Source organism: Pyrgilauda ruficollis, unplaced genomic scaffold (assembly GCF_017590135.1).
Source record: "Pyrgilauda ruficollis isolate IOZ18807 unplaced genomic scaffold, ASM1759013v1 scaffold16, whole genome shotgun sequence".
Lineage (NCBI taxonomy): Eukaryota > Metazoa > Chordata > Aves > Passeriformes > Passeridae > Pyrgilauda > Pyrgilauda ruficollis.
Window position 1 is genome coordinate 13,344,024 of NW_024514764.1, and position 25,186 is coordinate 13,369,209.

The 25,186-nt window shown below is 52.9% G+C and overlaps 1 protein-coding gene across 1 annotated transcript in view; it reads left to right on the top strand.

Moving 5' to 3' along the window:
- Window positions 1-25,186, top strand: part of WDR90 (WD repeat domain 90) — a 32,250-nt gene that overhangs the window by 60 nt on the left and 7,004 nt on the right. Inside the window, exons 2-32 of the mRNA XM_041462212.1 lie at window positions 5-88; window positions 363-480; window positions 1,070-1,240; window positions 2,434-2,557; window positions 2,890-2,957; window positions 3,052-3,158; window positions 4,244-4,471; window positions 5,136-5,204; window positions 6,152-6,262; window positions 6,349-6,485; window positions 6,739-6,796; window positions 7,976-8,094; window positions 8,523-8,684; window positions 10,287-10,414; window positions 11,800-11,916; window positions 12,418-12,653; window positions 13,050-13,189; window positions 13,711-13,841; window positions 15,572-15,702; window positions 16,077-16,238; window positions 16,513-16,641; window positions 17,155-17,288; window positions 17,369-17,406; window positions 17,816-17,935; window positions 18,317-18,496; window positions 19,852-19,952; window positions 20,841-20,943; window positions 21,559-21,680; window positions 22,447-22,606; window positions 23,835-24,025; window positions 24,272-24,440. Of these exons, the coding sequence (XP_041318146.1) occupies window positions 5-88; window positions 363-480; window positions 1,070-1,240; window positions 2,434-2,557; window positions 2,890-2,957; window positions 3,052-3,158; window positions 4,244-4,471; window positions 5,136-5,204; window positions 6,152-6,262; window positions 6,349-6,485; window positions 6,739-6,796; window positions 7,976-8,094; window positions 8,523-8,684; window positions 10,287-10,414; window positions 11,800-11,916; window positions 12,418-12,653; window positions 13,050-13,189; window positions 13,711-13,841; window positions 15,572-15,702; window positions 16,077-16,238; window positions 16,513-16,641; window positions 17,155-17,288; window positions 17,369-17,406; window positions 17,816-17,935; window positions 18,317-18,496; window positions 19,852-19,952; window positions 20,841-20,943; window positions 21,559-21,680; window positions 22,447-22,606; window positions 23,835-24,025; window positions 24,272-24,440 (4,048 nt within the window). The remainder of the gene's footprint in view (window positions 1-4; window positions 89-362; window positions 481-1,069; window positions 1,241-2,433; window positions 2,558-2,889; window positions 2,958-3,051; window positions 3,159-4,243; window positions 4,472-5,135; window positions 5,205-6,151; window positions 6,263-6,348; window positions 6,486-6,738; window positions 6,797-7,975; window positions 8,095-8,522; window positions 8,685-10,286; window positions 10,415-11,799; window positions 11,917-12,417; window positions 12,654-13,049; window positions 13,190-13,710; window positions 13,842-15,571; window positions 15,703-16,076; window positions 16,239-16,512; window positions 16,642-17,154; window positions 17,289-17,368; window positions 17,407-17,815; window positions 17,936-18,316; window positions 18,497-19,851; window positions 19,953-20,840; window positions 20,944-21,558; window positions 21,681-22,446; window positions 22,607-23,834; window positions 24,026-24,271; window positions 24,441-25,186) is intronic.

Consider the following 25,186-nt stretch of genomic DNA (forward strand, 5'->3'; position numbering starts at 1 on the left):
GTAGCGCGCCGCTGATTGGCTGCGGCCGCGCGGGACGGTTGATCCGGCGGCGCGCGCCTTCCTCGTGCACCTGGATGTCACCACCGAGGTCCGTGACACGGAGTGGCCTCTTACACTGCCATCATGGCTGATTGAAGGACTGGGGATGGCACTGGGTGGGCTTGGGGGCTGCAGGACGTGGCTGTTCTTTGCTGCTGGTGGGTCACTCAAGGCTGGAGATGGTTTCCATCGTGGTGTCATCTCCGCCGGGGCCAGGGGATATGGAGGGGACAGGAGACAGGGGCACATGGCTCCTCCTCTGCAGCACTTCCCTGCCGAAGCCACCAGGGTGACTAAAGCTCCGTGTGTGTGTCTCTTCCCAGGAAAACCAGGTGGTTCGCATCTCCTTCTCCAACCTCTTCAAGGAATTCAAATCCTCGGCCACCTGGCTGCAGTTCCCCTTCGTCTGCGGGGCAGCCAGTGAGGGCACGGCCCGGCGGGGTGAGGAGCTGGGACTGGGCTGGCACACCACCACCAAAACTAATTGTTAGAAAGTAAATTGAGTTCTCAGGTTGGCTCAATGTGTTTGCAGAGAAGCTGTGGCTGCCTCATTCCTGGCAGTATCCAAGGCCAGGTTGGATGGGGCGTGGAGCAACCTGGGATAGTGGAAAGTGTCCTGCCCATGGCAGGGGATGGAATGAGATGGTTTTAAAGGTTGTCTCTCCCAACCCAAACCATTCCAGGATTTTGTGATAACAGTGGTGGGCCTGAGCAGGAGCCCCTCTGCAGCCAGGTCAGAGCTGTAGCTCCTGGCTGGGCTGTCCCCCATCCCCGTTCTCCCAAACAGTGGGGTGCAGTGTCAGACCAGGCATGAGCCCATGGAGGCGGTGGGATGCCTGTCTGTCCTTCCCCACCCCTGAGCTTACAAGACATGTTTTCCCATCTCCCACTTGGCACAGGCCTGGTGGCAGTCTTGCCTGGTAAATACTTCATTCTGAACACTGTAACCCCTGTGTCTGCTGTCCAGCAAGGTCCCTGTCTGTAGCCTCTTTCCCACCATCCCTTTTCCCTCCTGTGCTCTCCTCCGCAGGTGTCCCCGGAGCAGCCCCGGCTGACGCGCGCTGGACGTGCCTGGTGCTGGACCTGCCCTCCATCCTGGCCCTGTACCTGAGCCGCAGGTACAGCCACCTCAGGGGGGTCAAACTCTGCTGCAACCTGCTCGTGAGAAACCTCTGCACCAGCGACCTGCTCTTCGAGCCAGGTGAGGAGCCCAGAGCTCGGGCTGGCCTCTGCTTCCTGCTGAGGCTCCAGCCCAGCCTGGGGGGGGCCCGTGGGAGCACAAAGCTGAGTTTGCAGCCCTGGCAGAGCACTGGTGCTCTATGATGTGAACAGAATGTGCCAAGTATTTTGCCCTATGTTAAGTTTCCACACAGGCAGGAACACCTTCCACCATCCCAGGGTGCTCCAGGCCCTGTCCAGCCTGGCCTTGGACACTTCCAGGGATCCAGGGGCAGCCACAGCTGCTCTGGGCACCCTGTGCCAGGGCCTCCCCACCTTCACAAGAAACAGTTCCTTCCCAATATTCCATCTAACCCTGTCCTCTGGTAGTTTGAAGCCATTTCCCCTTGTCCTGTTCCACCAGGCCCTTGTCCAAAGTCCCTCCCCTCCTCTCTTGGAGCCCCTTCAGGCACTGGAACAAAGTCTGGAATTGAATGCAATCTCCCAAACGCTGAAGGAAAGTATCCTCTCATTTCCCAGCTGTACAAGTGAATGAAAAGAGCAAAGTTAAATATCTTTCTAAGATTAGAAATTTTTTCAGGGGTAAAAATTAAAGGTGTCATCAAGCCTCACTTCTGCAAGACTTGTGCTTTTATCTGCTGGAAGAGCCTGTGCTTTTTTTTGTGTCAAAAATCTTCCAACCTGCTTTTTTTTATCCACCTGCACAGTGTGGCAGAGGTACTTTGGTCAAATCCTTCATTTTCTCTCTTTCCTTTTTCGTACTGGAATTCTGTCTGAACTGCCTGGCCTGCTGGGAAGCATCAGTGAGGAAGAAGTTACAGGGGGTGCTTTGAAATTCCTGAAACTTACTGTATCTTTCCTGTAACCTTTTCTGTTTCACTTTCCTAAATGTAAAAATTCATGGAGGAAATAAGAAAATGGGCAACAAGCCTTAAGAGAAATCATATGAAACTGCTGAATCAGTGAACAGAAATGACATGAATTTTGAGCCTGGGGGTTTATAACTGAGATCCAAGGGTTTATGCTCTGGGCTCTTCTTTGGAGGTTGAGAGTTACAGGAATACACCTGTGAAATGTGGGTTTGTTGCAAACCTCAGGCTTGTGCTCTTTGTTTCTCTAGTGGGAAGTGGTGTGTGCCTGTATCCCACAGGAACTGGGATTTCAGGCAGCTGCCTGGGCTTGGAGAGCTCAGTGTGTGTGTCCCTGTCCTGCCAGGTGTGACATTCACCAAGGCCCACCTGGGTGACCTGTCGTGCCGCGGGGTGGCTCCCATGCCCCGGGAATTGGCCTTCCCTGTGCCCAAGGGGGAGAAGTGGCACGACCTCTATGACTACATCAGGTAGGGCTGCTCCCATCCCACTGCAGCTCCCAGGCCTCCCTGCACCTCTGGGAGGGGCAGCATGGGCAGTGCCACTTAAGGAATGACAGATCAGGTGAACCTGGGGCTGGGTTTTGGTCCCCCCACCTCCAGCATTTAGGTGTTGGTAACAAAGACACCCTTAGTGCCATCTGCCTTGGGTACCCCTGTGTTTGGAGGACCATGAGGCACAAGGGGAGGGATTTACAGGAGACAGCAAAGAGGCCTCTGTGCCAGGCTGAGGTACCAGGTGACATTGCCAGGTGCCAATGCAGTATCCCAGTGACACGGTGCCTTCCTCTGGTTCTGCTCAGGTTCCCATCTGAGGGGGCTAAGCTGCTGCACGACTCCATCCAGAAGAGCTTCCCACATCCTGTGGCAGGTGGGAATGCTGGGGACGGCAGCCAAGGCTGTGCCAGCCCAGTTGGGTGCCTTGGGTTTCCAAAAGAGCTCGACCTGCTCCTTGTGTTGCCCAGGTGACCAAGTCCTGGAGGAGCCCAGCCACCCACCGACCCAGCTGGTGACACGCTCCGGAGCAGTCTGTGACCTGTCCCATGTCCAGCAGATAAGCAGTCCCAAAGCTGTAAGTGCACCGTGGAGGAGGCTGCAGCTCCTTCCTTCCTGCTTCCCATGGAGCTTTTCCCTGCATCTGTGTCTTAATTTAAGAGGTAGAAGCTGCTTGTTGTCATTGGCAGCTGCTGCAGGCACGGTCTGGTGACCACAGCCCTGCAGTGACTGCCTGGGGGTGCAGTGTGGTGCAGCACAGAGACAGGAGATGTGCCAAGTACCTTGGAATCTCCAGATATCCATCTTCCCTGTCTCTGTGGAGGCAGCAGATCCCTGTGTCTTCAAGTTATAGATAAGGAAGTGAGGTGTGGAGACTGAGGAATGTGAGCAGTGCCCTCAGAGAGCAGAGCAGTGCCTGGAGCTGGCATTGCTGGGGCTGCAGGCAGCTGCCCTCAGCTTGGCTTCCCCTTCCCCACTGGGGGTGATGTGAGAGCTGGTGTCCAGGCTGGCTTACCAGTGTGGTGGTGGGTTTTGGGAGAGGGACTGGGGGAAGCCATCCTCATGCTGTGGAGGGGGAGAAGCTGAGGAGCACAACGTCTCTTATTAGAGAGTGTCCAAAGGATGGCTGTGAGGGTGGGGAAGGGTCTGGAGGGGAAGGGTAAGAGGTGCAGCAGTCACTTGGTTTGATCAGATGGAGCAAAAGAGACTGAGGTCAGACCCTGTCAGGGGCAGCTCTGATCTCTGCTCCCTGTGACAGGGACAGGACCCAGGGAATGGCTGGAGCTGTGCCAGGGCAGGTTTTAATGGATATTAAATAAAGGTTCTTCCCCCAGAGGGTGGTTGGGCACTGACCAGTCTCCCCAGGGCAGTGGTCCAGACCTGCTAGAGCTCCAGGAGCATTTGGACAAGGCTCTGGTTTGCTGTCTGGAGGAGATGAACTGTGCACAGACAATGCTGGGAGTGTAAGGAGAGGGCTGGTTAACAACCTGGCCAAGCCAGGTACCCACAGGACTGCTCTCCCTCCACATATTTTCCTCCTTGTTTGTGTTGCTATGAGGAGCCCTCAGGACGGACGTGGGTGTCTCCCTGTCTCTGCCCCTGGGCAGGTGGGGGGCCCTGGGAGGAGAACTGAGCTCTGCCTGAGGCTTTGCTCATTCTCAGGTGCCACATCGGTGTCCTGCGATCACAAAAAGCATCCCTGAGGTTCACCTGGCAGTCCCAGGGCCTCTGGGAGCTGTGCCTGCTGGAGACCCCATGCTGGAGGAGAAGCAGAGGCTGCACAGTGCAGGGGACACGAGGCAGCCACTGCCACTCAGTGATGGTGGCATCCATGTCTATGCTCATCAGAGGAGGGGGCAGACAACCCGAGCTGTCCCTGGCTCAGAAGAGGTGTGTGAAGTTCTGGAGGGTCACAAGGTGGCTTTGGGGTTTTTCTTTGGGGTATTTCCCTTTGTTTCTAATGAAGGGAGAGAAGGAACACAAGGTTCATGCTGGGGTTTCAGTTAAACTCATGGAGTCCAAAAGATGCAGAGGAGGAGTTCTTCCCACTAGCACCCTACTTGCCTTGACAGAGGGATTCTGTGTTCAAATGTGCTGACCTTAAGCCACAGGTTTGCCCAGGTGTGTGCTCTGGCCCTTTTGCCATCCCACAGGTGAGCCCCAGTCTGCAGGACAGCCCTGGGAGTGTCCAAGGCCAGGTTGGAAAGGACTTGGAGCAACCTGGGCTAGTGGAAGGCGTCCCTGTCCATGTGGGGGTGGAAGTGGGTGGACTTTAAGGTCCCTTCCAACCCAAACCATTCTGGGATTCTCACAGTGGCCCCAGGGCATCACTGGGGCTGGATGGGAGAGCTGCTTAACTCAGAAACCCCAGCTCCTCCTGCTGCCAGCTTTGACTCTGTGAGGTTAAATGCATTAAAGTTGTCCCCTCTAAAGGGAGAAACCCAAAGCTGCCTCTGTGCTTCAGAGAGCCAAACACTGGAGCTGGGGTGCCCCATGGAGGGTGGGCCTCAGCCTGGCCCTAAGCATGATGGTTCTGTCTGGTTTTCCTTTCCAGGGTCTTGTGCCAGATCCCATCCTGAAGTTGAGAAAAATTATTGGCTTTGGAGGCTGCAGCACCAAATGGGTCAGTGGCTTGGGTGATCTGGGGAGTTGATCTGTCATCTTGTGGGCAGGATATGGAGGTTTTGGAGGTGTGAAATGCAGCTGAGTGTGGCACTGCTTGATGTGGAAAATAATCCCAAAGTGGGTGAGCCTGAGCATCTGTGACAACTGCTCTGCTGTTAGGATGGTGAATTAAAAATTATGGGGCCCATTAGACAGAATCATAGGATGGAAAAGTCCTCTAAGGACATCAGTTCCAACTGGTTTTCCCAGAATTCCCAGGCCTTCCACTGACCCATGTCCTCAAGTGCCACATCTACATGTCTTTTAAATCCCTCCAGGGATGGTGACTCCACCACTGCCCTGGGCAGCTGGGCCAGTGCCTGACAATCTTTTCTATGAAGAAATTTTCTCAATATCCAATGTAAACCTCCCCTGGCAAAACTTGAGGCCATTTCCTCCCTTCTTCCCTGGGAGCAGAGCCTGACCCTCACCTGACTTCCCCCTCCTGTCAGGGAATTGTGGAGACCCAGAAGGTCCAGGCTGAGGCCCCTCAGATCTTTTCTTCAGACTTGTGCTCCAGACCCTTCACTAAATTTAACTTCTTTTTGACACATTAAAACTGGTGCTGCTTTGTTGGAGGCTGGAAAGAAAGGGCTGTATTTTGGATTGTTTTCTGTGGCACACTGCGTCTTGCTTGTGGTCTGTGTTAGGGTAAAGAAAGAGTTAGTTTGGTTCAGTCAGTCAAGGCTCTGCCAGCAATGTTTTCCTTGGACCTGCTGTTCAGTAGTAGGGATGGAACCCTGAAGCCCATTCCATCCCCTGCCATGGGCAGGGCCACCTCCCACTAGCCCAGGTTGTTCCACACCCCATCCATCCCAGCCTTGGACACTTCCAGGGCTGGGGAAGAGCTGTGCCTGGACTGTGGGGTGGTTCTGGAGCCGTGTCCCCCCTGTCTGGGTGCTGCAGGCTCTGTGGACACAGGACAGCACGGCCGTGGTGTATCCCTGCCACGCCGTCATCGTCGCCCTGCTCCTCAGGACTGGCGAGCAGAGGTTCTTCCTCGGCCACACCGACAAGGTGAGTAGCCCTTGCAGGCCCTGCTGGCAGCCCTGTCCGTGCTCCCTGCAGCTCTCCCGGCTCCTCTCTGGCCGTGCTTCCCGCAGGTGGCGGCGCTGGCCTTCGGCGGGAGCAGCACCGTGCTGGCCTCGGCACAGGCCAGCCTGGGCCGCCTCTGGGACTTCCCCACGGGAACCTGCCTCTGCCTCTTCAAAACCCACCTGCAGTCCCTCGTGTCCCTCAGGTGGGTGGCAGAGCATTGCAGCACAGTGGCTTTTCCGTGCTATTCCTGCTTGCTGAAGCAGGATGAATTACAGCTGCCTGTGTGTGTCACCGAACCTGCTGGCAGCTGGCCTGGATGTGCTGCCAGCTCTGTGCTGAGCTTATCCCTCAGGTCTTGCTGTCTCCCCATCCCCAATACCTGTCCCCTTTTATGCCCTGTGAGGATGAACCCAGGATATGAGGAGCTGTTTTTCACCAGGTCTCTCTTCCTGCAGCTTTTCCCACAGTGGAGATGTTCTGTGTGGTGTGGGGAAGGACGTGCACAGCAGAACGGTGAGAACTGACACTGGGGCTGGGAGGTTTCCCTGAGAGAGCTGTTCTCCCAGATTCTGTAGTCGTTTTCCAGGCCTCTGCTCTCAGCTTTCCTAGACATGTTCTTGCAGGACATCCCTTTCTCATTAGCTGCTTAGAGAATACTTTCCCTCTGCCTGATGCTTATGGGTGTTTCTCAGCTGCAAGTGCACAAATCCTTTTGGAAACAGCTGGAGAGTCCTGCTGGGGTTGCGCTTTGGGGCTGTTCTATCCCTGGAGTGGTCCCAGCTAGGACCCAGGCAGGGTGATGGGATTATATCTTTATTTTAATAGCATTTAGGGCAAGATATGAGGTGAAATCTTCCAGCTCCAGGCATCACTGTGGGAAGGGATGCCAGGCACTGGAGCTGCCGCCTAGCATTGTAGCTGGGGATGACGCAGATCCCACGTGGAGCAGTCAAAAATAAACTTGTTTCATGGGACTGGGGGTTTTGTTTTGTCAGTGGAACTGTTTTTTATCCTTTAGTGACGACCATCAGCAATTAGCTGTGCCATCACTAAGTGAAGCAAAAACCACACAGTGCTCTGTGTTTTTCCCAGCACGTGGCAGTGTTCTGTGATCCGTGTGGGAGCTGGGGAGGTGGGGAACAGTGGGGTGAAAGCTGGGTGGGAGAATGGGGGTGCTGGGGGGAGTACCTCTCAGCCCATCCTGAAGTGATGCTGGGTTTGGTTTTAACACTGTGCTGGAATGCAGAGCATCCTCCTGCATTTCTGCAGGCATCTTCCCCTTTGCTTTGGGCGGAGGGTGTGACTCTTGCCCCTGGTGATGGGCACTGGGGGCACACAGACCTGTACTGAGCAGTGGACGTGCTGCCTCCTGCTCCCTCAGCCCTGGGACAGCTCCTCTATCCCAGCAGGCAGAGTTCCCACTGCTCACTGGATTTTCTTTCCAAGTCTGAGCCCTGTTGCCAGGAAGCCCTGGGATTTAGAACCTCTAATTATGGATTGCAGACAAGGATATTGCCATGAAGCTTTGCAAAGCTGTTGGACTGTCCTAAACCCTCTGTGCAATGGGTTTTATTTCCATGCTCCAGCTCTGTTATCAATACTTTGTGCCCAGCTCTGGAGCAGCTGTGGGATGAAAAGCTCTTCTGCTGCCAAGGTTTTAAGCAGCTCTCCCATCATATTTTCTTGCTTCAGATGGTGGTGGTGTGGAACACTGCTCAGGTGACCCGTGGTGGAGGTGTGACTGTGCTGGCCAAAGCACAAACAGATGTGGACATCCAGGCCATGAAGATTGCTTTCTTTGATGATACCAGGTAGTGTGCCAGGAAAAGAAATTCAAAGTATTGATTCTTAGATATTGGGAAGAAATTGTTCCCTGTGAGGCTGGGGAGGCCCTGCCTGGCCTGGGGGTGCCCAGAGAGGCTGTGGCTGCCCCTGGATCCCTGGCAGTGTCCAAGACCAGGTCGGATGCTGGGGCTGGGAACAACCTGGGATAATGGAAAGTGTTGCTGGCCATGGCAGGGGGTGAAACAAGACGAGCTTTAAGGTCCCTTCACCCCAAACCAAAATAAATATTTTATTTGATAACTCTGGCATGGCTGGGGGGAAATGGTGGTGCTGCAGCCATCTGGTTGCCATTCCTGCTCTCAGTCCTTGATGTCAGTGGCCCTTGGGACACTGCCCTCCCCTCAGGGGCCTGGGGAGCCATGCCCTGGTGCTCAGGCTGTGTCTCCCTGCACAGGATGGTGTCGTGTGGCCGGGACAACATCAGGCTGTGGCGAGTGCGGAGCGGAGCCCTGCGTTCGTGTCCCATCAGCCTGGGCGAGTACCATGGCCTGGAGTTCACCGACCTGGCCTTCGAGACGGGGCCTGGGCCCGAGCAGGAGCCCGAGGACCGTGCACTGTAAGGGCCTGTGTGTCACTGTCACCTGTCCCTGGAGGACTGTGCACTGTAAGGGCCTGTCTGTCACTGTCACCTGTCCCTGGAGGACCGTGCACTGTAAGGACCTGTGTCACGATCCCTGGTACAAGCAGGGGTCGTGATGGTTCGTTAACTGATCTCAGAGTGCAAAAACAACACGGAGGGGATTTCAGTATTAATCAAAACAAGTGCACCTTTTATTGAGTGCCCACAGCAAATACCATAGAAGGATTAGAAAGGAGAATAAAAGAGAGGAAGAGGGGAAGGGGTATAGCTACCAACGGAGAGACAAAATCCTTGTGGTCCGGCCAATAGATCCATCTTGTGACATCGGGGAGAATCTCAAAGTCTTGGTTAATTCAGGGGTCTTTTATAGTCCTCTGACGAGGGGGGAACATGTAAAAGACAATGGAGAATGAGTTTATTGAAAATGGGTACAGACAGTCCATGTTCCGAAACAGGGTAAGTCAGTCTCAGCAGTGAGTGGGACCCATTGTATCAGGACTGGTTTCTTGGTCCAGGGAACACACCTGTAGGCAGCACTTGGTAAACATCTCGCTTCAGTCAGGCCAGCCCCCTGTGTCAGAATTATAGGGGTCTCAGTCCTTGGGAGGGGCTTGAATCTCCACCCGTCATGGTGGTCACGAGGCAGATGAGGGATTGTCTGTCACCAAAGTTATCCCAGAAAGTTCATTTAGCCAAGAGGTGGGGAAATTCCTGGGCTGTTGTGATGAGCAGGTATCAAGCCGCTCCTTGCCAGGCCCTGCTGGAAGCAGTGTACCATGGTGGAGCTGCAAACACAGCTGCAAACAATCACTTGGCGAGCATCCACCTCAGCCAGGCCAGAACTCCGGTCAGGATCCTCAGGGTCTTGGTCTCTGTCTTTGCAATGGTCGTGAGGCAAATGAGGGAAACTTCAGACCATCTCTTACAGCCTGTCACTGTCACCTGTCCCTGGCAGCCCGGCAGGAGGGAGCTCTGCAGCTCTCCCTGGTGGCATTTGCCTTCCCCTCCACCACGCGCTTTGCTGGGCTTCTCCCTCAAAATACAGCGGCCCTCTGGAGCTGGGAGAGGCTCTTCCCACTCAGCACGTGTCACCTCCCAAAAGGGGTTTGTCTGCTCGCAGAACAGCCTCTTTCCTCTTGCCATGCTGCTGTTGTGCCATATTTAGTGACTCTCTCCCCACCTGAAGCTCTCTGTTGGATTCCTGGGTCAGTGGGAGGAGCCTGGTACACATCCTCTTGCATACAGACACACTTCGTTGTTTTATTTTAATCATCAAAACCAGACCTTTGTTGCCACCCCATGTTGTCCCACAAAGCCAGAGCTGTCAGCTCAGCCAGCCTGTGGCAGAGAGAGGCTTCTTTCTGGAGTTTATGTCAAGCTTTTAGCTCTTTTGCTAATTTCTATTCCAAAGGGTCAGGAAACTAAATAGGAAGCTCTGACTTCTTTGGAAGTGTGTGGAACACTTGGACACCTTGTTGACTTCTTATATTACTTGTGAGCCAGGATTGCTTTACACAAACAAGGTAAACCAAGGTATTTTTTTACTAAAAGCAAGTCTCTCCTGTTTTTTTCCCACAGCTTTGTGTGCAGCAGGAGTGGCCATGTACTGGAGGTGGACTACAAGAATGTCTGTGTGCGGAGTGCACGGCGCCTGCTGCCTGCACAGCCCCAGGGGGACGGGCAGGAGCAGGCAGGGAGCAGCCCAGGTGGGAACAGGAGCAGGCAGGGAACACCTCATGTGGGAACAGGAGCAGGCAGGGATCAGCTCAGGTGGGAACAGGAGCAGGTTGGGATCAGCTCAGGTGGGAACAGGAACAGGCAGGGATCAGCTCAGGTGGAAACAGGAGCAGCTCAGGTAGGAGCAGCAGCAGGCAGAGAGAGGGGGACCAACAACCAGGGACCACCTCCACCACCATCGGGGTTAGAAATCTGCTCAAACCAACCAGCTCTTTACCTACTGCTGAAGGATTATTTTGGGGTTGTTTAGATCATTGCTATTTGCCTCTTAAGGACTGCAAATAATCTTCCTTAGTACAGCAAAGAATCGTTTTAAGGAAGATTTTAGCATTTTAAATGCTGATTGCACTTTCAGAGAAACACTACTTTTAGAAGCATGAGACAAGGTCTTCATTTGCTGATGGGAGGCTTAATGGAGAGATGGAAAAAGAGCTAAGATTAACGAAAAAGATGAATTTGGGGATTTTTTCATTATTCAGCTGGTGCAGAGCGTTCGGGGAATCTTTGTTGCTCTACATTAAGTAGACCAACTTTCAGCTCTTCCATTAACTTGAACAGCAGGAAGAATTCACTTTCAAGTGTGATTGCTCTGATATCTTAAAACTTAGTACATAGTTTGCTTGGGCAAATTGAGCTAATTAATCTATAATGTGGCCTTTGAGAGGTGTGCAACTGCAGTTCCCACTTCATGGGCAAGAAAGGGCCCAAGAGGAGATGAAACAAAGTCCTTGGTGCCTCCTGGTCTCAGTGCTAGCTCTGACTTATGGCCTTTATACCTGAATTTAGGTTGAATATTGGGGAAAATTTCTTGACTGAAAGTGTGGTAAGGCATTGGAACAAGCTGCCCTTTCTACCCCTGGAAATGTTCAAAAAGCCTGTGCTGGCACCTGTGTGTGGCACCTGGGGACATGGGCTAGTCGGGGGGATAATCATTGGGCTCAATGATGCTTCCAATCTTAATGATTCTATGAATCAAAACCTCCCAGTCTGTGGATCTGTATCTCCCTTTTGCGTGCAGAGAGGCTTTGAGGGCAGTGAAAGGGTTTGTACCTCAGGCAGTTAATCTGGGATATCCTTTGCTACAGAATCCTGTTTGGGGCAAAAATATGGCAGAGGTAGGAATCTTCTGTGCCTGGCAAGAGTTTCACACTGGTAAAGAGGAGTTTGGAGCCCTGAGTAGGGCTGGCTGAGACCCTTCAGCCTGTTCTGCCGGTCACTGTGGGGTTCTTGCATCCTCCTCAGGCTCCAGCTGGGTGTGGGTGGACTACCAGCCTCAGCTCTTGGATGGGCCCCCTCTCAGGCTGAGTTTTCTTGTTTCACCTGTATAAGGAACTGTTGTTTTTTGGGTTTCCAGGCCCTGGGATTGCTATAAACAGTATCAGCATGTCCTCGACCTTCTGTGCCACGGGATCAGAGGATGGCTACGTGAGGCTGTGGCTACTGGACTTCTCAGCTGCTGTCCTAGAGGCAGGTGAGTAGAGATGGGAGTGGTGCTTCTGAGCTCCACATCTCCTGCTGCAGATCCAGAACTCCACTGCCACAGCTCCCACAGCAATGCTCATGAGTCAGGGCTGTGTTATGTGTGCTGCCTCCAGGGCTGACTGCCTTGGAAGTCTTCAGTGGCAATTATTAATGTTTATTCTTGTAACTCATAGGAGAAAGGCAGGACCTCCTGGGGGACAACAGGCCTTCCATCTTGATTTCTGTCCCTTTCTAGCCATGGCTCATCTGTCCATGAAAAATTAGGGAGAAGTTGAGCAGGCCTTGATTGTTGTTGAAACAATCACCATTACAGCAGAGCAGAGCCAGGGACGTTAGGAAGGGCAGAGACTAACTCTCTAATCTGTCACAACTCACACCTGAAAGCATTCAGTCTTTGGGTCATGGGCATTGCTTTCCTAAATGTGGGTCTGTAGCTGTGTTCCAGCTGCTCCTTTTCCAGAGGATTTGTTGACTCCTGTGTCTTTCCCAGAGCATGAGGCTTCAGTGAGTTCTGTCTGCATCAGCCCAGACAGCCACAAAGTCCTGTCCACGACAGCTGCTGGGAGCCTGGGCTACCTGGATGTCCAGGCCCGGGACTACAACACGCTGATGCGCTCCCACGAGGGCTCTGTGCTGGGCTTCTCGGTGGAGGGGAAGTGGCAGCAGATAGCAACAGTGTCCCAGGACAGCACCATCCGAGTGTGGGACCTCGCCTCCACGCAGCAGGTGGGTCAGACCGGGCAGGTGCTGTCTCAGCTTTATTAAGAGTCTCCCTGGTCTCTGTTTGGTCCAGTTAGCAAAGCCCCACAGTTCAGGAGCCCTCCCTGGAGCGTGAGGGGTACCATGGGCAAGAGACCCTTTGGAAGTACAGAGTTCTGAGGTATTGTTTGACAAAACTATTTCCTTTTCCTCCATCTTTTGAAGAATGCTTTTTAGCACAAACCGTAACACCCAAGGGCTTTATCTGAGTGCCCAAAGACCCAGGACTTCAGTGGGCTTTGGATCCATCCAGGCAGGAGCAGGGACATGCTCATGGTGGGGATGTGAGGCTGATCAGTTGTTAGGTCCAGCTGCAGCTCCAGTCCTCTCCAGCTTCATGCCTGTGGTGTCTCTTCCCTGCAGCTGTATGACTTCTCAGCTGCAGAGGAAACTCCCTGTACTGTGGCCTTCCACCCCTTCTGGAAGATGCTGGCCTGTGGCTTCGACAGCGGGGTGGTGAGGATCTTCAGCCTGGCTGCCTCTGACCTCCTGCTGGAGCACAAGTGAGTGAAGTGGGAGCTCCACGGGGTCTAAATGGGTGTCATGGTGATGAGACAGAGCCACAGTGACACTCAGGGAGCTCCACAAGCCTCAGGTCCCAGTTGGGTGGGGTTGGGGCAGATCCTGCTGTGCCGAGGCTCCGGGTGGTGAAAGCCCAAGCTGTGAAAACCACGAGGGCTTTCTTTGTGACTTCCCAGTGGACAGCAGGAGGAAAGAGCTGCTAGAGAGCAGCTGGGCAGGTAGCCCTTGTGAGCCTCAGTGTGGGATTTGGAGGATAGCCCAAAGGGAGAAGGAGCAGGTTTCATCCAGGCTGGAGCCTGCGCTTGCTGCTCGGTTTTCTGACAGTTCAGAATGTTGCTTGTCCTGGGCTGCTACAGGGGTGAGCACAGTGGGGTCCTGCTCTGCTCCTGGTAAATTTATCCTCTTGGGTTCTTCACTGTGTTGCACTCAACATCACCACTGTTCCCTCTGTCTGTGATTCCTTCTTCTCTTCCCTTTTCCCATGTCTTCTGCCCTCTTTCAGGCAGCACCGCACCGCGGTCACCGGGCTGACCTTCTCTCCAGATGGCAATTTGATGTTCAGCTCCTGCTTGCAGGGAACTCTGGCTCTGTATGGACTTGTGGCACGGAAAGTCCAGGTTTTGAGAGTCCTGGGTAAGACTTTGGGGTTGGGATTGCCTTTCTTCTTTTTCTGTGTTAGCACAGACATGCTGACACCAGAGCCAGCCCAAACTTAGCCTGCTTGGAGTGATATTTCCCAATGAACTTTCTGAGCTTTGTCATTTCCCCCTGCACTGGGCATTGCTGGGGCACCTCCAGTCCCGGAGGTCAGTTCTGGGCCCCTCACAACACAGACATGGAGGGGCTGGAGCTTGTCCAGGGAAACAGAGCTGGGGAGGGACTGGAGCACCAGGAGCAGCTGAGGGAACTGGAAAGGGGCTCAGCCTGGAGAAAAGGAGGCTCAGAGGGAAACAGAGCTGGGGAAGGGACTGGAGCACCAGGAGCAGCTGAGGGAACTGGAAAGGGGCTCAGCCTGGAGAAAAGGAGGCTCAGGGGGACCTTGTGGCTCTGCACAGCTCCTGACAGGAGGGGACAGCTGGAGGGGTCGGGCTGTGCTCCCAGGGAACAGGGACAGGACAAGGGGAAATGGCCTCAAGTGCCAGGGGAGCTTTAGATTTGGTCATGGGAAAATTTTTTTCTTGGAAAGGTTGTCAGGCACTGGCACAGCTGCCCAGGGCAGTGGTGGAGTCACCATCCCTGGAAGGATTTAAAAGATGTGTGGATGTGGCACTTGGGGACATGTTTTAGTGGACTTGATGATCTTAGAGGGCTTTCCCAACCTTAATGATTCTGTGATTTCTGTTTGTACCTTCTGTGTGAGCAAACCCCAGTGACTGCCAGCCCTTCCCTACCTGTTCTGGTTCAAACCCTCTCATCCTGCTGGTCTGATGATTTCATTATTGTGCTGGGGTCACAGAGATTTATTCATGCCCAAGCCCTGACTCTTTCCATTCTGTGCATGTGCAATTTAATTTGTTTGAAGTGGATTGTTGCCCTAATCCTGCCTGCAGCAGAGCTGCTCTGTGCTGGTGAATGGAGCTGGTGGAGAGCTGCAGGCAGGGCAGGGGCAAGGCAGTTTGGAAAAATTAGTGTCACATTTAATGTACACTTTGGAAATGAGTTGTGACAGCACAAGCTTGGGCAGGGAAAGGGAACTCTTCATTTTTATACGGTGCAATATTGCACAAAGAGGAGAAACCTGCCCCAGGAGGTGTGCAGGAGAAGGAACGGGGGTTGGAGGAATCAGGGAATTCATCCAAAATAACCCAGGTTTGGTGTCAGTGCGCAGCTGGACCTTCACGTGGTGCCTCTGCTCTGAAATTGTGTTTGCTGCCTGGTCACGTTCCAGGGACAGAACAGTGGAATTATGGTCATGGAATAAATACAGAGAATTGCTGTAATTTCTGTGATTTTCAGACCTCTGGGTCTCTCTGCCCTCTGGACTGACATCAGTATGGTGGTGTTCAGCACTGACCTCATTCTGCTCTGGGTTCAGACACCCAGGCTGCAGCTGAGATCTCACAGAGCTCCTCATCACAGCCTCTTGTAACACTAAAAAATAAGCCCTAAAATCAATTTTATTCCTTTGACTTTGTTGTGCTCTCCTTGAAAACGCTGCATGCTCACTCAGGCAACAAGCTGTGCATCACAACCTTGTTTTTGAGGTGGTTCACTGCACATTCTGGGTGTGTAAATAAAATTTGTAGCAACTCCTACAGCACAGGTTGCTTTTTTCTCAGGCTGCAGGAGAAGCTGCAGCTGCTGCTCAGCAGCACCATCAGAGTGGGCTTTGCTGCTCCTCACTCTCTTGCTGTGTCCCCCAGGCAATGTGGTGGCCCGGGATGCTGGGAGTGGCGTGGACACTCTGGTGGTCAGTGGGGACAGTCGCCTGCTGGCCTTCGTGGGGCCCTCCAAGTACGTGGTGACAGTGATGGAGGCCTGCTCACTCGATGAGGTACCCAGCAGAGTCCCCTCACTCCTGGGGACAGGGCTGTCCCCTGGAAACTCCACAGGCAGCATCCAGGGAGGTGGATCAGGGCGTGGGGCTGACAGTGAGCTCCCTGTTTTCCCTTCTGTGAGACAGAAATAACAAATTCAATGTTTCTTCTCCTCTGCCTTCATTATCTAGAAAGATAATTTGGAGAGATGCTGTGGAGGCTGTCAGCTCTCACCTCTCTCTTGACCTGCTCTCCTGGGCACTGCCTGGACCTGCAGCCCCTCATTAAGTGGGAAGGGAAGGGTCCAGGGGGCTCCATATGCTCGTGTTAGGAGCACGGGAGCAATCCTGAGGCTCCTGCAGTGGTTGTTCAGTGGCTTTTTGTTCCACAGCTGCTGAGGGTGGACATCAGCATCCTAGACCTGCACAGCACCATCTTGGACTCTGCAGTGAAGGTCTGCTTTGGTCCTGTGCCTCAGGGCGAGCTCCTGGTATCCACTTCTTCCAATAAAATCCTTGTGCTTGATGCAAAAACCGGACGGCTGGTGCGAGAGGTAGGACACTGAAATTCATCCACCAGGTCTCCTGTGGGGGCTGGGCACTTCTTGTCTCTCTGGGAAGTTAAATGAGAGAAAAACTCCTCCTGGAGCTCACAGGCTTCAAAGCAACACTTGTGAGAAGCCTGCAGCTGTCCCAGTGTGCTTGTGCTCAGGGTGAGCCGAACTTGTCCTTGTTTTCCACACTGTCACACTACTGTTCTCTTGCTGAAGTGTAAATAAGGCATGAACCAGCTCAGCTAAGGCTGCTGGTGCCATTTCTTGTCCTCAGGTGTCCCCTGTGCACAAGCTGAGCTGTTCCTCCTTGGCACTGAGCAAGGATGGCCAGTACCTGCTCACTGCTGGTGACAAGGTCATCAAAGTGTGGGACTACCGGATGCGCTTCAACATCAACTTCCAGGTACTGCCCACCCAGGGGGGGAAGGGGTGGTGCTGCAATGCTGAATCCCCAGAGAAGAGAGCAGCAAATGGGCTCTGTATGACCTGGCCCAGTGTCCCCAGTCCCAGTTTGCCCAGCAGAGAAATGCAGCCCCAATCCCACACTGTAACAGTGCCCAGCAGTGGGCACAGGCTGGGGCTGACAGAGCACCCCAGTGAGAGCCTCTGCAAAGGACAGAAGTAGGTTATAGCTCTGTGTTAGGGACAGAGAGAGAAAATGGAGCGGAAAATGGTTCACCCAAGGCTTCAGAGGCAGGATAAGACTTTGGACTCTTCAGCTTTTGCTTCCTTCCCCAAGTGAGTGTGTTGGAGGTCAGCCCCAGGTAGATCAGCCCACAGGTGTGAGAACTGTAGGTGTGATAGATCCTCTTCTGGAATTCCTCTTCTGGCTTGTAACCCTGGCTGTGCAAGACAGGGAGTGGAGTAACGCCATCCTGACGGGGGTGATGAGGATTCAAGGTGTGCTCTCTCCCAGGTGTTCATTGGCCACTCGGAGCCCGTGCACCAAGTCGCCTTCACCCCAAACCAAGAGCACGTCATCAGCGTTGGGGATGCCATCTTCCTCTGGGATTTCCTAGCTCCACCTCCAGTCAAGTCATCCCCAGCCAGGTAATGGTGCTGGCAGTGCCTGTCTGTGTCCCCTCTCCCTGCCCCATCCCTGTGTGACTCCAGTCTCCTCACCTTCCCAGGGCTCTTTCCCCCGCGTCCACTCTGGTGCTGAGGCCAGGTGAGTTTGCCTCTTCCCATGGGTTGTGCTGGCAGCTTTTCCAGAGGGTAGGGATTTGAGGGGATGGTTCCTTCCCTGAGGGAGTCATGTAGTGGGGGGGCAAACCAGCTAATTAGCCTTGAGGGACAATCTCAAATTAATTGGCAGCACCTCTCAGTCTGCCTAGGTGGGGATGTTCTGAGCAGAGCCACTCTGGGCTTTCTGGTAGATTTTCACCTTTTGCCATTTGTCTTCTTCTGCTCCCATCTTCTCTGTCTTCTTTCTCCCTCATTGTCACTGTCTCTCTGTCCCTCTCTTAAAACTCAGAGAAGTGGCTTCTATGGAAGCTGAAAAGCTGAGGTGTCACCATCCAGAAGGATGAGAAGAGCAGGGGCTGAAGGAAGTGACACCAAGCCCTTTTCTTTCCCAGATAGCAGCTCTGAGAAGCCCAAGGATGGCTCTGAGACCCCTCGGCAGACAGTGCCTCTTCCATTGCTGTCCTCCCCACCGTGTCTGGATATCAGCTCTGTCCACCCAGCAGGATTTCAAAGTAAGAGGAACTGCTTGCAGGAAAGGGGAAAATTAACCTTGTTTTAGGAAAAACTTGCCTAGTTCAGCAGCATCCTTGGAGCCATACCTACCTGTGACCCCTTCTGGCAGACCAGTCTGCCATTCCTTCCCCTTAGCTGGGGTTCAGCACCCCTTTATCCTCTGCCCTTCTCCACATACTGAGCTGCTGGCACAGCCTCTCTGACTGTGCTAAACACCTTGTTGGTATTCCTATAGGTATTGTCTGCTTTGCCCTCCACCCTAACAGCTGAGCTGTTCCACAGAGCAGGGGAGTGACACTGGAAGTCAAGGGGTCAGGCACACGTGAAGTGGTCCGGAAGGACATGGATGGCTCCATCTTCCCGCCAATTTCTCTCCCCAGGTATTTCCTCTGAATCGGACAGGGAGGAGGAAGCAGATCTACCAGGCAGCAGCAGGAAGGTGACAAAGGAGCACAGAGAAGACTCAGTCATTGTGGTGGAATCAGATGGGAATGAGGAGCCTGTTGTGAGGCCCAAAGTGAGGCAGGAGAGCTCGAGGTCTCCTGAAAAACCAGCAGACGGTAAATCAGGGCTATTGCCAGTTTGTACAGAGCTGCAGGCCTGCATGGCAGCTTGGTCTATCCCCCAAAACCAAAGAAAGATCATTATTATTGTGGGGCAGAGAGACCCAGACATGTGCTTTGAGCTGTGAGGTGAAAGGCTGCAACGTGTTCCTGAGGAGTCTTCCCTTGGGCATGACCTTCCAAGGGAAGTCAGTGTTAGGGAGGTTCACACTGATCCCTAAAACTGCTTGTTTTCCTGGCTCTTTCCCTGCTGCTGCTTCTGGGCACACCAGCGGCCTGTCTTCAGCCTGGAGCCAGTATCATCTCTGAGTGGCACATCCCATTAAATCCAGCTGCAATTAAAGCTCCCAATGGCTCTATTAATAGCTGCACAGCCTGGGAGCTGCAGTGGTGTGTGGCAACCTGCCAGGAGCAGGCAGCTGCCAGTGCTCAGGACTTGTTGGAGAGCCTCAGAATAAAACTGCCCCCAATGTTCCTGTTACAGTCCTGGAGCTGTGGGGCTCATGGCTTCACTGGGATGCCCAGAGCACGAGGTGTGGGTGTCCTTAGGCTGCTTGCAGTGTGGTGTGGCTGAGTGGGTGTGGGAAATTTAGGATTCTTGGATAACTAATTAATATGATTAAAAAAGAAACTGTTTATTGTTTACATTAAGTACTTATTTATATATTCTAACTCTACTGATTACATATTTTTTATTGGTGTTTTTGTTTGTCTATGTGTTTTGTATGTACTTTTCAGAATATGTGATTTGTTATAGTTTAGGTGGTTTACAGTTCTTTGTTATCTCTTTCTTGTGGTCTTGGAATTCAGTTTTTAGCTTCTTTCTTATTTTAGTACAGTTTATGTCTTAGTAACTTTGAATTTTAGAGAGCTTTGAGAAGATTCTGGTAAGAACAGTTACAAGTGAAATGGCTGGTGCATACTGTAGTCTAAATTGTTCAGATAGAAGTGGGAAAGGAGCTGACCCAGGGAATGGCTGGAGCTGAGTCAGGGAGGGTCAGGCTGGATATCAAGAAAAGGTTCCTCCCCCAGAGGGTGCTGGGCATTGATTGAACAGGCTCCCCAGGGAATGGGCATGGCTGCCAGAGCTCCAGGAACACTTGGACGATGCTCTGAGGTGCAGGGTGGGATTGTTGGGGTGTCTGTGCAGGGCCAGGGGTTGGACTCACAATCCTTGTGGGTTCCTCCCCACTTGGGATATGCTACATGTGACACTGCAGTTTGCTTTTTGCCTCGTGTGTGTTCACACATGCACAGCACCTGAATAGAAGCAAGCCACAGCCTGGGTGCTGCTTCCAAACCCTTCCCAGGAGCAGCATCCTATGGGTACCATTTTCTCCTTTGTGTGGCAGAGCCCAGGAAGGCGACCAGAACTCCCAAGTCCCAGTGTTGCATCCGCCCAGATTCCTACCGGCATTTCACTCCTCGCTTCAAGGCATCAGTGCTCCCCCAGGTGAGAGTTGAGCTGCTTACCAGGTGGAGAACAGGCATTTTGGGGCTGGGGTAGGTGGATTTTCCACATTGTTTCCATTTTGTTCTCTGTTGGAAAGCAATTTGGGAAATGTACCCCCGGGCTGATGTTCAGCACAGAAATCCTAATGTTAATTCTCTGTTCTCCTCTACATGTAACTCTTCCCAGACTAGTAAAAAGTGAGCTGTGCTCAACTCTTTTTGTGTTGCCCAAATCTGCATACATTTTTATTCAGAAGGAGTGGAAATGGCATGTGCTATTGAGAGTGAAAGACGAGTGAGCAATGGAGTGATTCATTGTGCTCCCATATTTGCGAGCAGCTGCATTGGCAGAGCAGGCTGGGGAAGGCAAATCCATGGAGCGTAGTGAGAGAGACACGGCACAGCTCCTGCTCTGTTAACAAACACAGCAGGGATAAAACAGAAACTGAACTCAGCCCTTCCCTAAGCTCTGCTGCTAGTGCTGGGAGAACAGCTACATCCAGATTTCACCCCCACTCCTCTTCTCTGTCCCTCCACCTGGCAGCATTTTTCTCCCAGTTCTCTTCCTGTTGAAATATCTGCATCCCAAGTCAGCCAAACCCATGGAACTCTTTCCCAGCAGGATTAGCAGCTGCTCCTCGGCTGGGCATTTGCTGCCAGCCTGTTTTGTGCCCCATCTGAAAGCATCTGTGCCTGGCTGTGCTGGGGCAGTGTCTCTTTTGTTATGGAATGTTATTTGTCTCTTCCGCTATGGAATTGTGTGGGTGTTGGCATGGATCTGTGTGGGATGTGTTTGAGGACACTCGCTTTTTCCTGTGTGGGTGTTGAAGCACCTGACCAGACCATTCTTCCAGAGATTATTTTAAGGCAGTGTCTGTTTTTCTTGCAGAGTTTCTTGTCTCCTCCAGCGGGCAGTGAGGTGCTGAAGCTGAAAGCAGTGATTGGCTACAATGGGAATGGCAGAGGGAATATGGTGTGGAACCCAGACACAGGTACACTGGGAATGCTCTGGAGCGGTGGGATGTGTTGCCAGAGAAGCTGTGGCTGCCCCTGGATCCCTGAAGTGCCCAGTGCCTGGTTGGACAGGACTTGGAGCAGCCTGGCATAGTGGAAGGTGTCTCTGCCCATGGCAGGGGGTGGAAGGAGATGAACTTTAAGGTCCCTTCCAACCCAACCCACGTGTGATTCTATTCTGTGATTCTAGGGCTGTGTACTGAGTAAAGTTATGATCTGACTGTTGGATTGGGATCTTTGCTTGAACATAGAGCTTCTTTCTGTTGGTAAAATCCAGTAGCTCTTTGCTGTTGGCAAGCTTTACTTGGTGGACAGACTCAGGCTCCAGCTGTTGAGTGGATAGTGCAGGAGGGAAGCTCACAAAGCCCATCTTGCCTCCTTTCTCCGTCTGGAATGGTGCCCAGCAGCTCTGCTTTACTCAGGGCAGGGAAAGTGAGATTTCACCCCACTCCCAACCTGCTGCTGCTGAGCTACATCAAAGAGTCAGCTTTTATGTATTAATGAATCATAGAATTTTCCACGTGGGTTGTCGTGGGGGCTGTATGTGCAGCCTTTCCATGAAAACATCCCCTCTCCTCCCCCTCCTCTGCCAGGCTTCTTCGCCTACTCCTGTGGCTGCGTCATCGTGGTTGAAGACCTGCACTCGGGCTCCCAGAGCCACTGGCTGGGCCACGCCGAGGAGATCTCCACTCTCACCCTCAGCCACCATGCCCAGGTGGGAGAGGCTGCTCTGCCCCAGGCCAGGGCTTGTCCCTGTCACTTTGCAGTCCCACAGCTTAAAATCCAATTTTTCTGTTCCTCCTTCTGCCTGGAGGCTATGGAGATTATTTTGGAGTCAGTTATCTGTTGTGCTGGCTCAGTGTGGGCTGGAGAATGTCCAGAGAAGGGAACAGAGCTGGGGAAGGGGCTGCAGCACAAGTCTGATGTGGAGTACTGGGAAGGGCTCAGCCTGGAGAAAAGGAGGCTCTGGGGGGACCTTCTGACTCTCCACAACTCCCTGACAGGAGAGGGCAGCTGCCAGGGCTCAGGCTCTGCACCCAGGGAACAGGGACAGGATGAGAGGGAACGGCCTCAAGCTGTGTCAGGGGAGGTTCAGGCTGGACATCAGGAAGAATTTCTCCATGGAAAGGGTGGCTAGGCATTGGAAGGGGCTGCCTAGGAGTGGTGAAGTCCCCATCCCTGGAGGTGTCCAAGGAGGAGCTGGATGTGGCACTCCATGCACTGGGCTGGGTGACAAGGTTGGGGATCTGTCACAGCTTGGACTTGATGATCTTGGAGATCTTTCCCAACCTCAATGATTCTGTAAAGGCTGTTCTCGTCCTCTGGGTGATGCTGCCTTTCCCTCCTGCCATCAGCTGAATGGTTGCTTCTCACTGAATTCTCCATTTGCCAGCCACAATGTGGGATGTTAATGTGGAATGACTGAAAAAACCATTAAGGCTAACGAGCATTCTCTAATTACTTACACATTGTTGTGTTAGGTTCTTGCCTCTGCCTCAGGGCAGAGGGATGGAGACTCCCACTGTCAGATCTGCATCTGGAGCACCCAGGATGGGGCCTGCACAGCAGAGCTGTTCCACCACGAGACACAAGTGCAAGCCATGGCATTCTCCTGGGACGACAGATTCCTTGTCACCATAGGTGAGCACTCCTGTAACAGCAGCTGTGGGTGCAGGGGTGCACCCCAGAGGAGACAGCTCATGGCAGGAGGGTGCTGTGAGCACCAAACACCTGCCAGATGTGCAGCAGGCTCGTGGGTAGGAAGCTGTTCTGTGGTATCCTTGGGACAGCAGGGAATGCAGGAATTACAGCTTTCTTCTCCTGACTCACTGGTGCTTCTTAGACCCCCTGTAAATGGTTTGTGGTTACTATTTATAGTGTGCAGAGGGAAAAGCCTTCTTCTGGACGTGCTATTGCTGCCTAGAAGGACTTGGACAGAAGTAGCCAGGCTCCCAACTGTGAGCCTCCTGCCAGGCAGCCATGCCAGCACAGGATGGATGCTCAAGCTGTCTGTTTTGTTCAGGCAGGGGACATTTAAAGGACAACATGCAATTAGGAAGCTCTTGTTTTGCATGAGAGGGGACCTGTGGAGCAGGCAATACACTCTCTCCAAGCTGGTGAAACTGCCTTTGGAAAGAAAAGCAGGCATTGCTGGAGAGAAAGAGAGCTTTGTGCTCTTCAGGGAGCAGTGTGGGAGAGGAGCTCTCCTCCTCCAGCTCTGGTCTGGGCTGCAGGGGAGGGAAAAGCTGAAAATCTCCACAGAGCTTGTGGAGCTTGGGAAGGGCATCAGGAGAGCACTGTCCTCCTGAACTCTCTGGGAGGCTTGGGGATTTTGCCATCACTAAGGCCAATGCCTTCTGCTCCCACCCAGCTGTGGTGGCTTCCATGGAGGTCAGCTCCCACCTCAGCTGGGTCCTTGGCAAAGGTGACATCCCGTTCTTTGTCAAGACAGGGTTAGCCCTGAGTGCCCAGTGTCTCTGGAGAGTTTGTATGGGGCATTTCCAAAAGTGTGCAGCGACTTCCAAGGATGGAGAAACAGCAAGGAAACTGCTCTGACATTGTTCTGCCTGCTCAATCCCAGCCCTGGCTGCCCCAGATTACTCCAGTGCCAGGACAGCTTTGCTACAATCTCCAGTGTGAAGTGCTGGGCCAGTCCTGTCTGTCCTTCATTTGGGCAAGCCTGAGTCATGTTGTGCAGCTGGTGCTGAGCACAGGAGGAGTTGTGTCCATGCCTGGAATGGTGTTTGGGACAGTTGTCTCCCAACAGCTGGATGAGGGGTGATGCAGTTGATGTGTGTGTGCTGTGTGGATGCTTGTGAGCATCCTGAGGCAGCAGAATTCTTCCTGCTTTCTTTCCCTGTCTCCTTAGGGGACTACAGTGACCAGACCATGGCTCTGTGGAGCACCAACACCTATGAGCTCGTGCTGTCCACTCGTATCTCAGAGCCTCTCCATGATGTGGCTTTTAGCCCTTTCTCTCACCAAAACCTGGCCTGTGTGGGGAGGGGAGCTGTGACATTCTGGGTGTTGGAGCAGCAGGGAGCTGCTGTCAGACTCCAGGTAGAACTTCCTTTTACCTTTTAAGATTTATTTTCAGCATCTCTGACTTATTTTCCAAGCCCCTGGCGAGGGCTCTGTGAGAGCTGATGATTTCTCTCAGTGAGGTGATATTGACTGTGCACAAACAGCTTTTGGTTGTATTTGAGGCATTAACTGCAGGAGTTGAGGGGAGGAGGGTGGTTTTTCTCCTGATGCATCTAAACATGTTCATTGCCTTTGACATTCCTGGTTTTTGTGCTCTGGCAGGCTCATCGTGCCCCTGCCCCGGCCGTGCTGGGGCTGGTGGAGCTGACGTCTCTCTGTCATGGTGCTGAGGCTCTCCTTTACAGTGGGACCAACTCAGGCCACATCTGTGTGTGGGACACAGAGACCAATTCCTGCTTCATGACCTGGGAGGCTGATGAGGGCGAGATCGGTGGGTGCAGCGCCAGGGCTGAAAGGGGAGTGTGTTGGGAAAGAAGCTCTGAGCTCACAGACTTCCCATTTCAGCTCTGCTTGGACAATCTGTTTGCTGTGTTGGATGAAAGATGTGTGGGGTGGCAATGGATCTGTGACCTGGGTTTCCTGGGGGCTTCATAGAATCATTAATGTTGGAAAAGGTCTCTAAGATCATCAGGTCCAACCACTACCCAGCACTGCCAGGTCCAGCATAAAGCCACTTCCCTGAGCACCACATCCACAAGCTGTTGGAATCTTGCAGGGATGGTGACTCCTCCACTGCTCTGGGCAGCCTCTGCCAAAGCACCTACAGACCTCTAGTCTGTAAAACAGTGCTGGGCTGTAGAACCCTCCCACTTTGCTGCTCAAATGGCTGTCAGGAGCACCCTTGGAATGATGACAGAGTATCACTGTCACCACTTGAAATAAAGGGATGGGACCATAGTCAGGCTAAGAACGATTCATTGCTCAGACAAACATCAGTCTCAGAGGCCATGAAATTTTAGAGGAGCAGGCAGTCAGCCACAGCACAAAGTAGTCACAAGTTCTCTGTTGCAAGGCAATATAGAACTTTCTAATCCAATGGACAGGGTTTATTTTGCTTTTCTAACCTATCACCATTACTTATTTCTACTGCACTGTGGATATTTTGTCCAATGGGCTTCTGTCTCTCATGCACCCATATCCTTATGTTATAACTTCTAAACTCTTAGCTTATTCTAT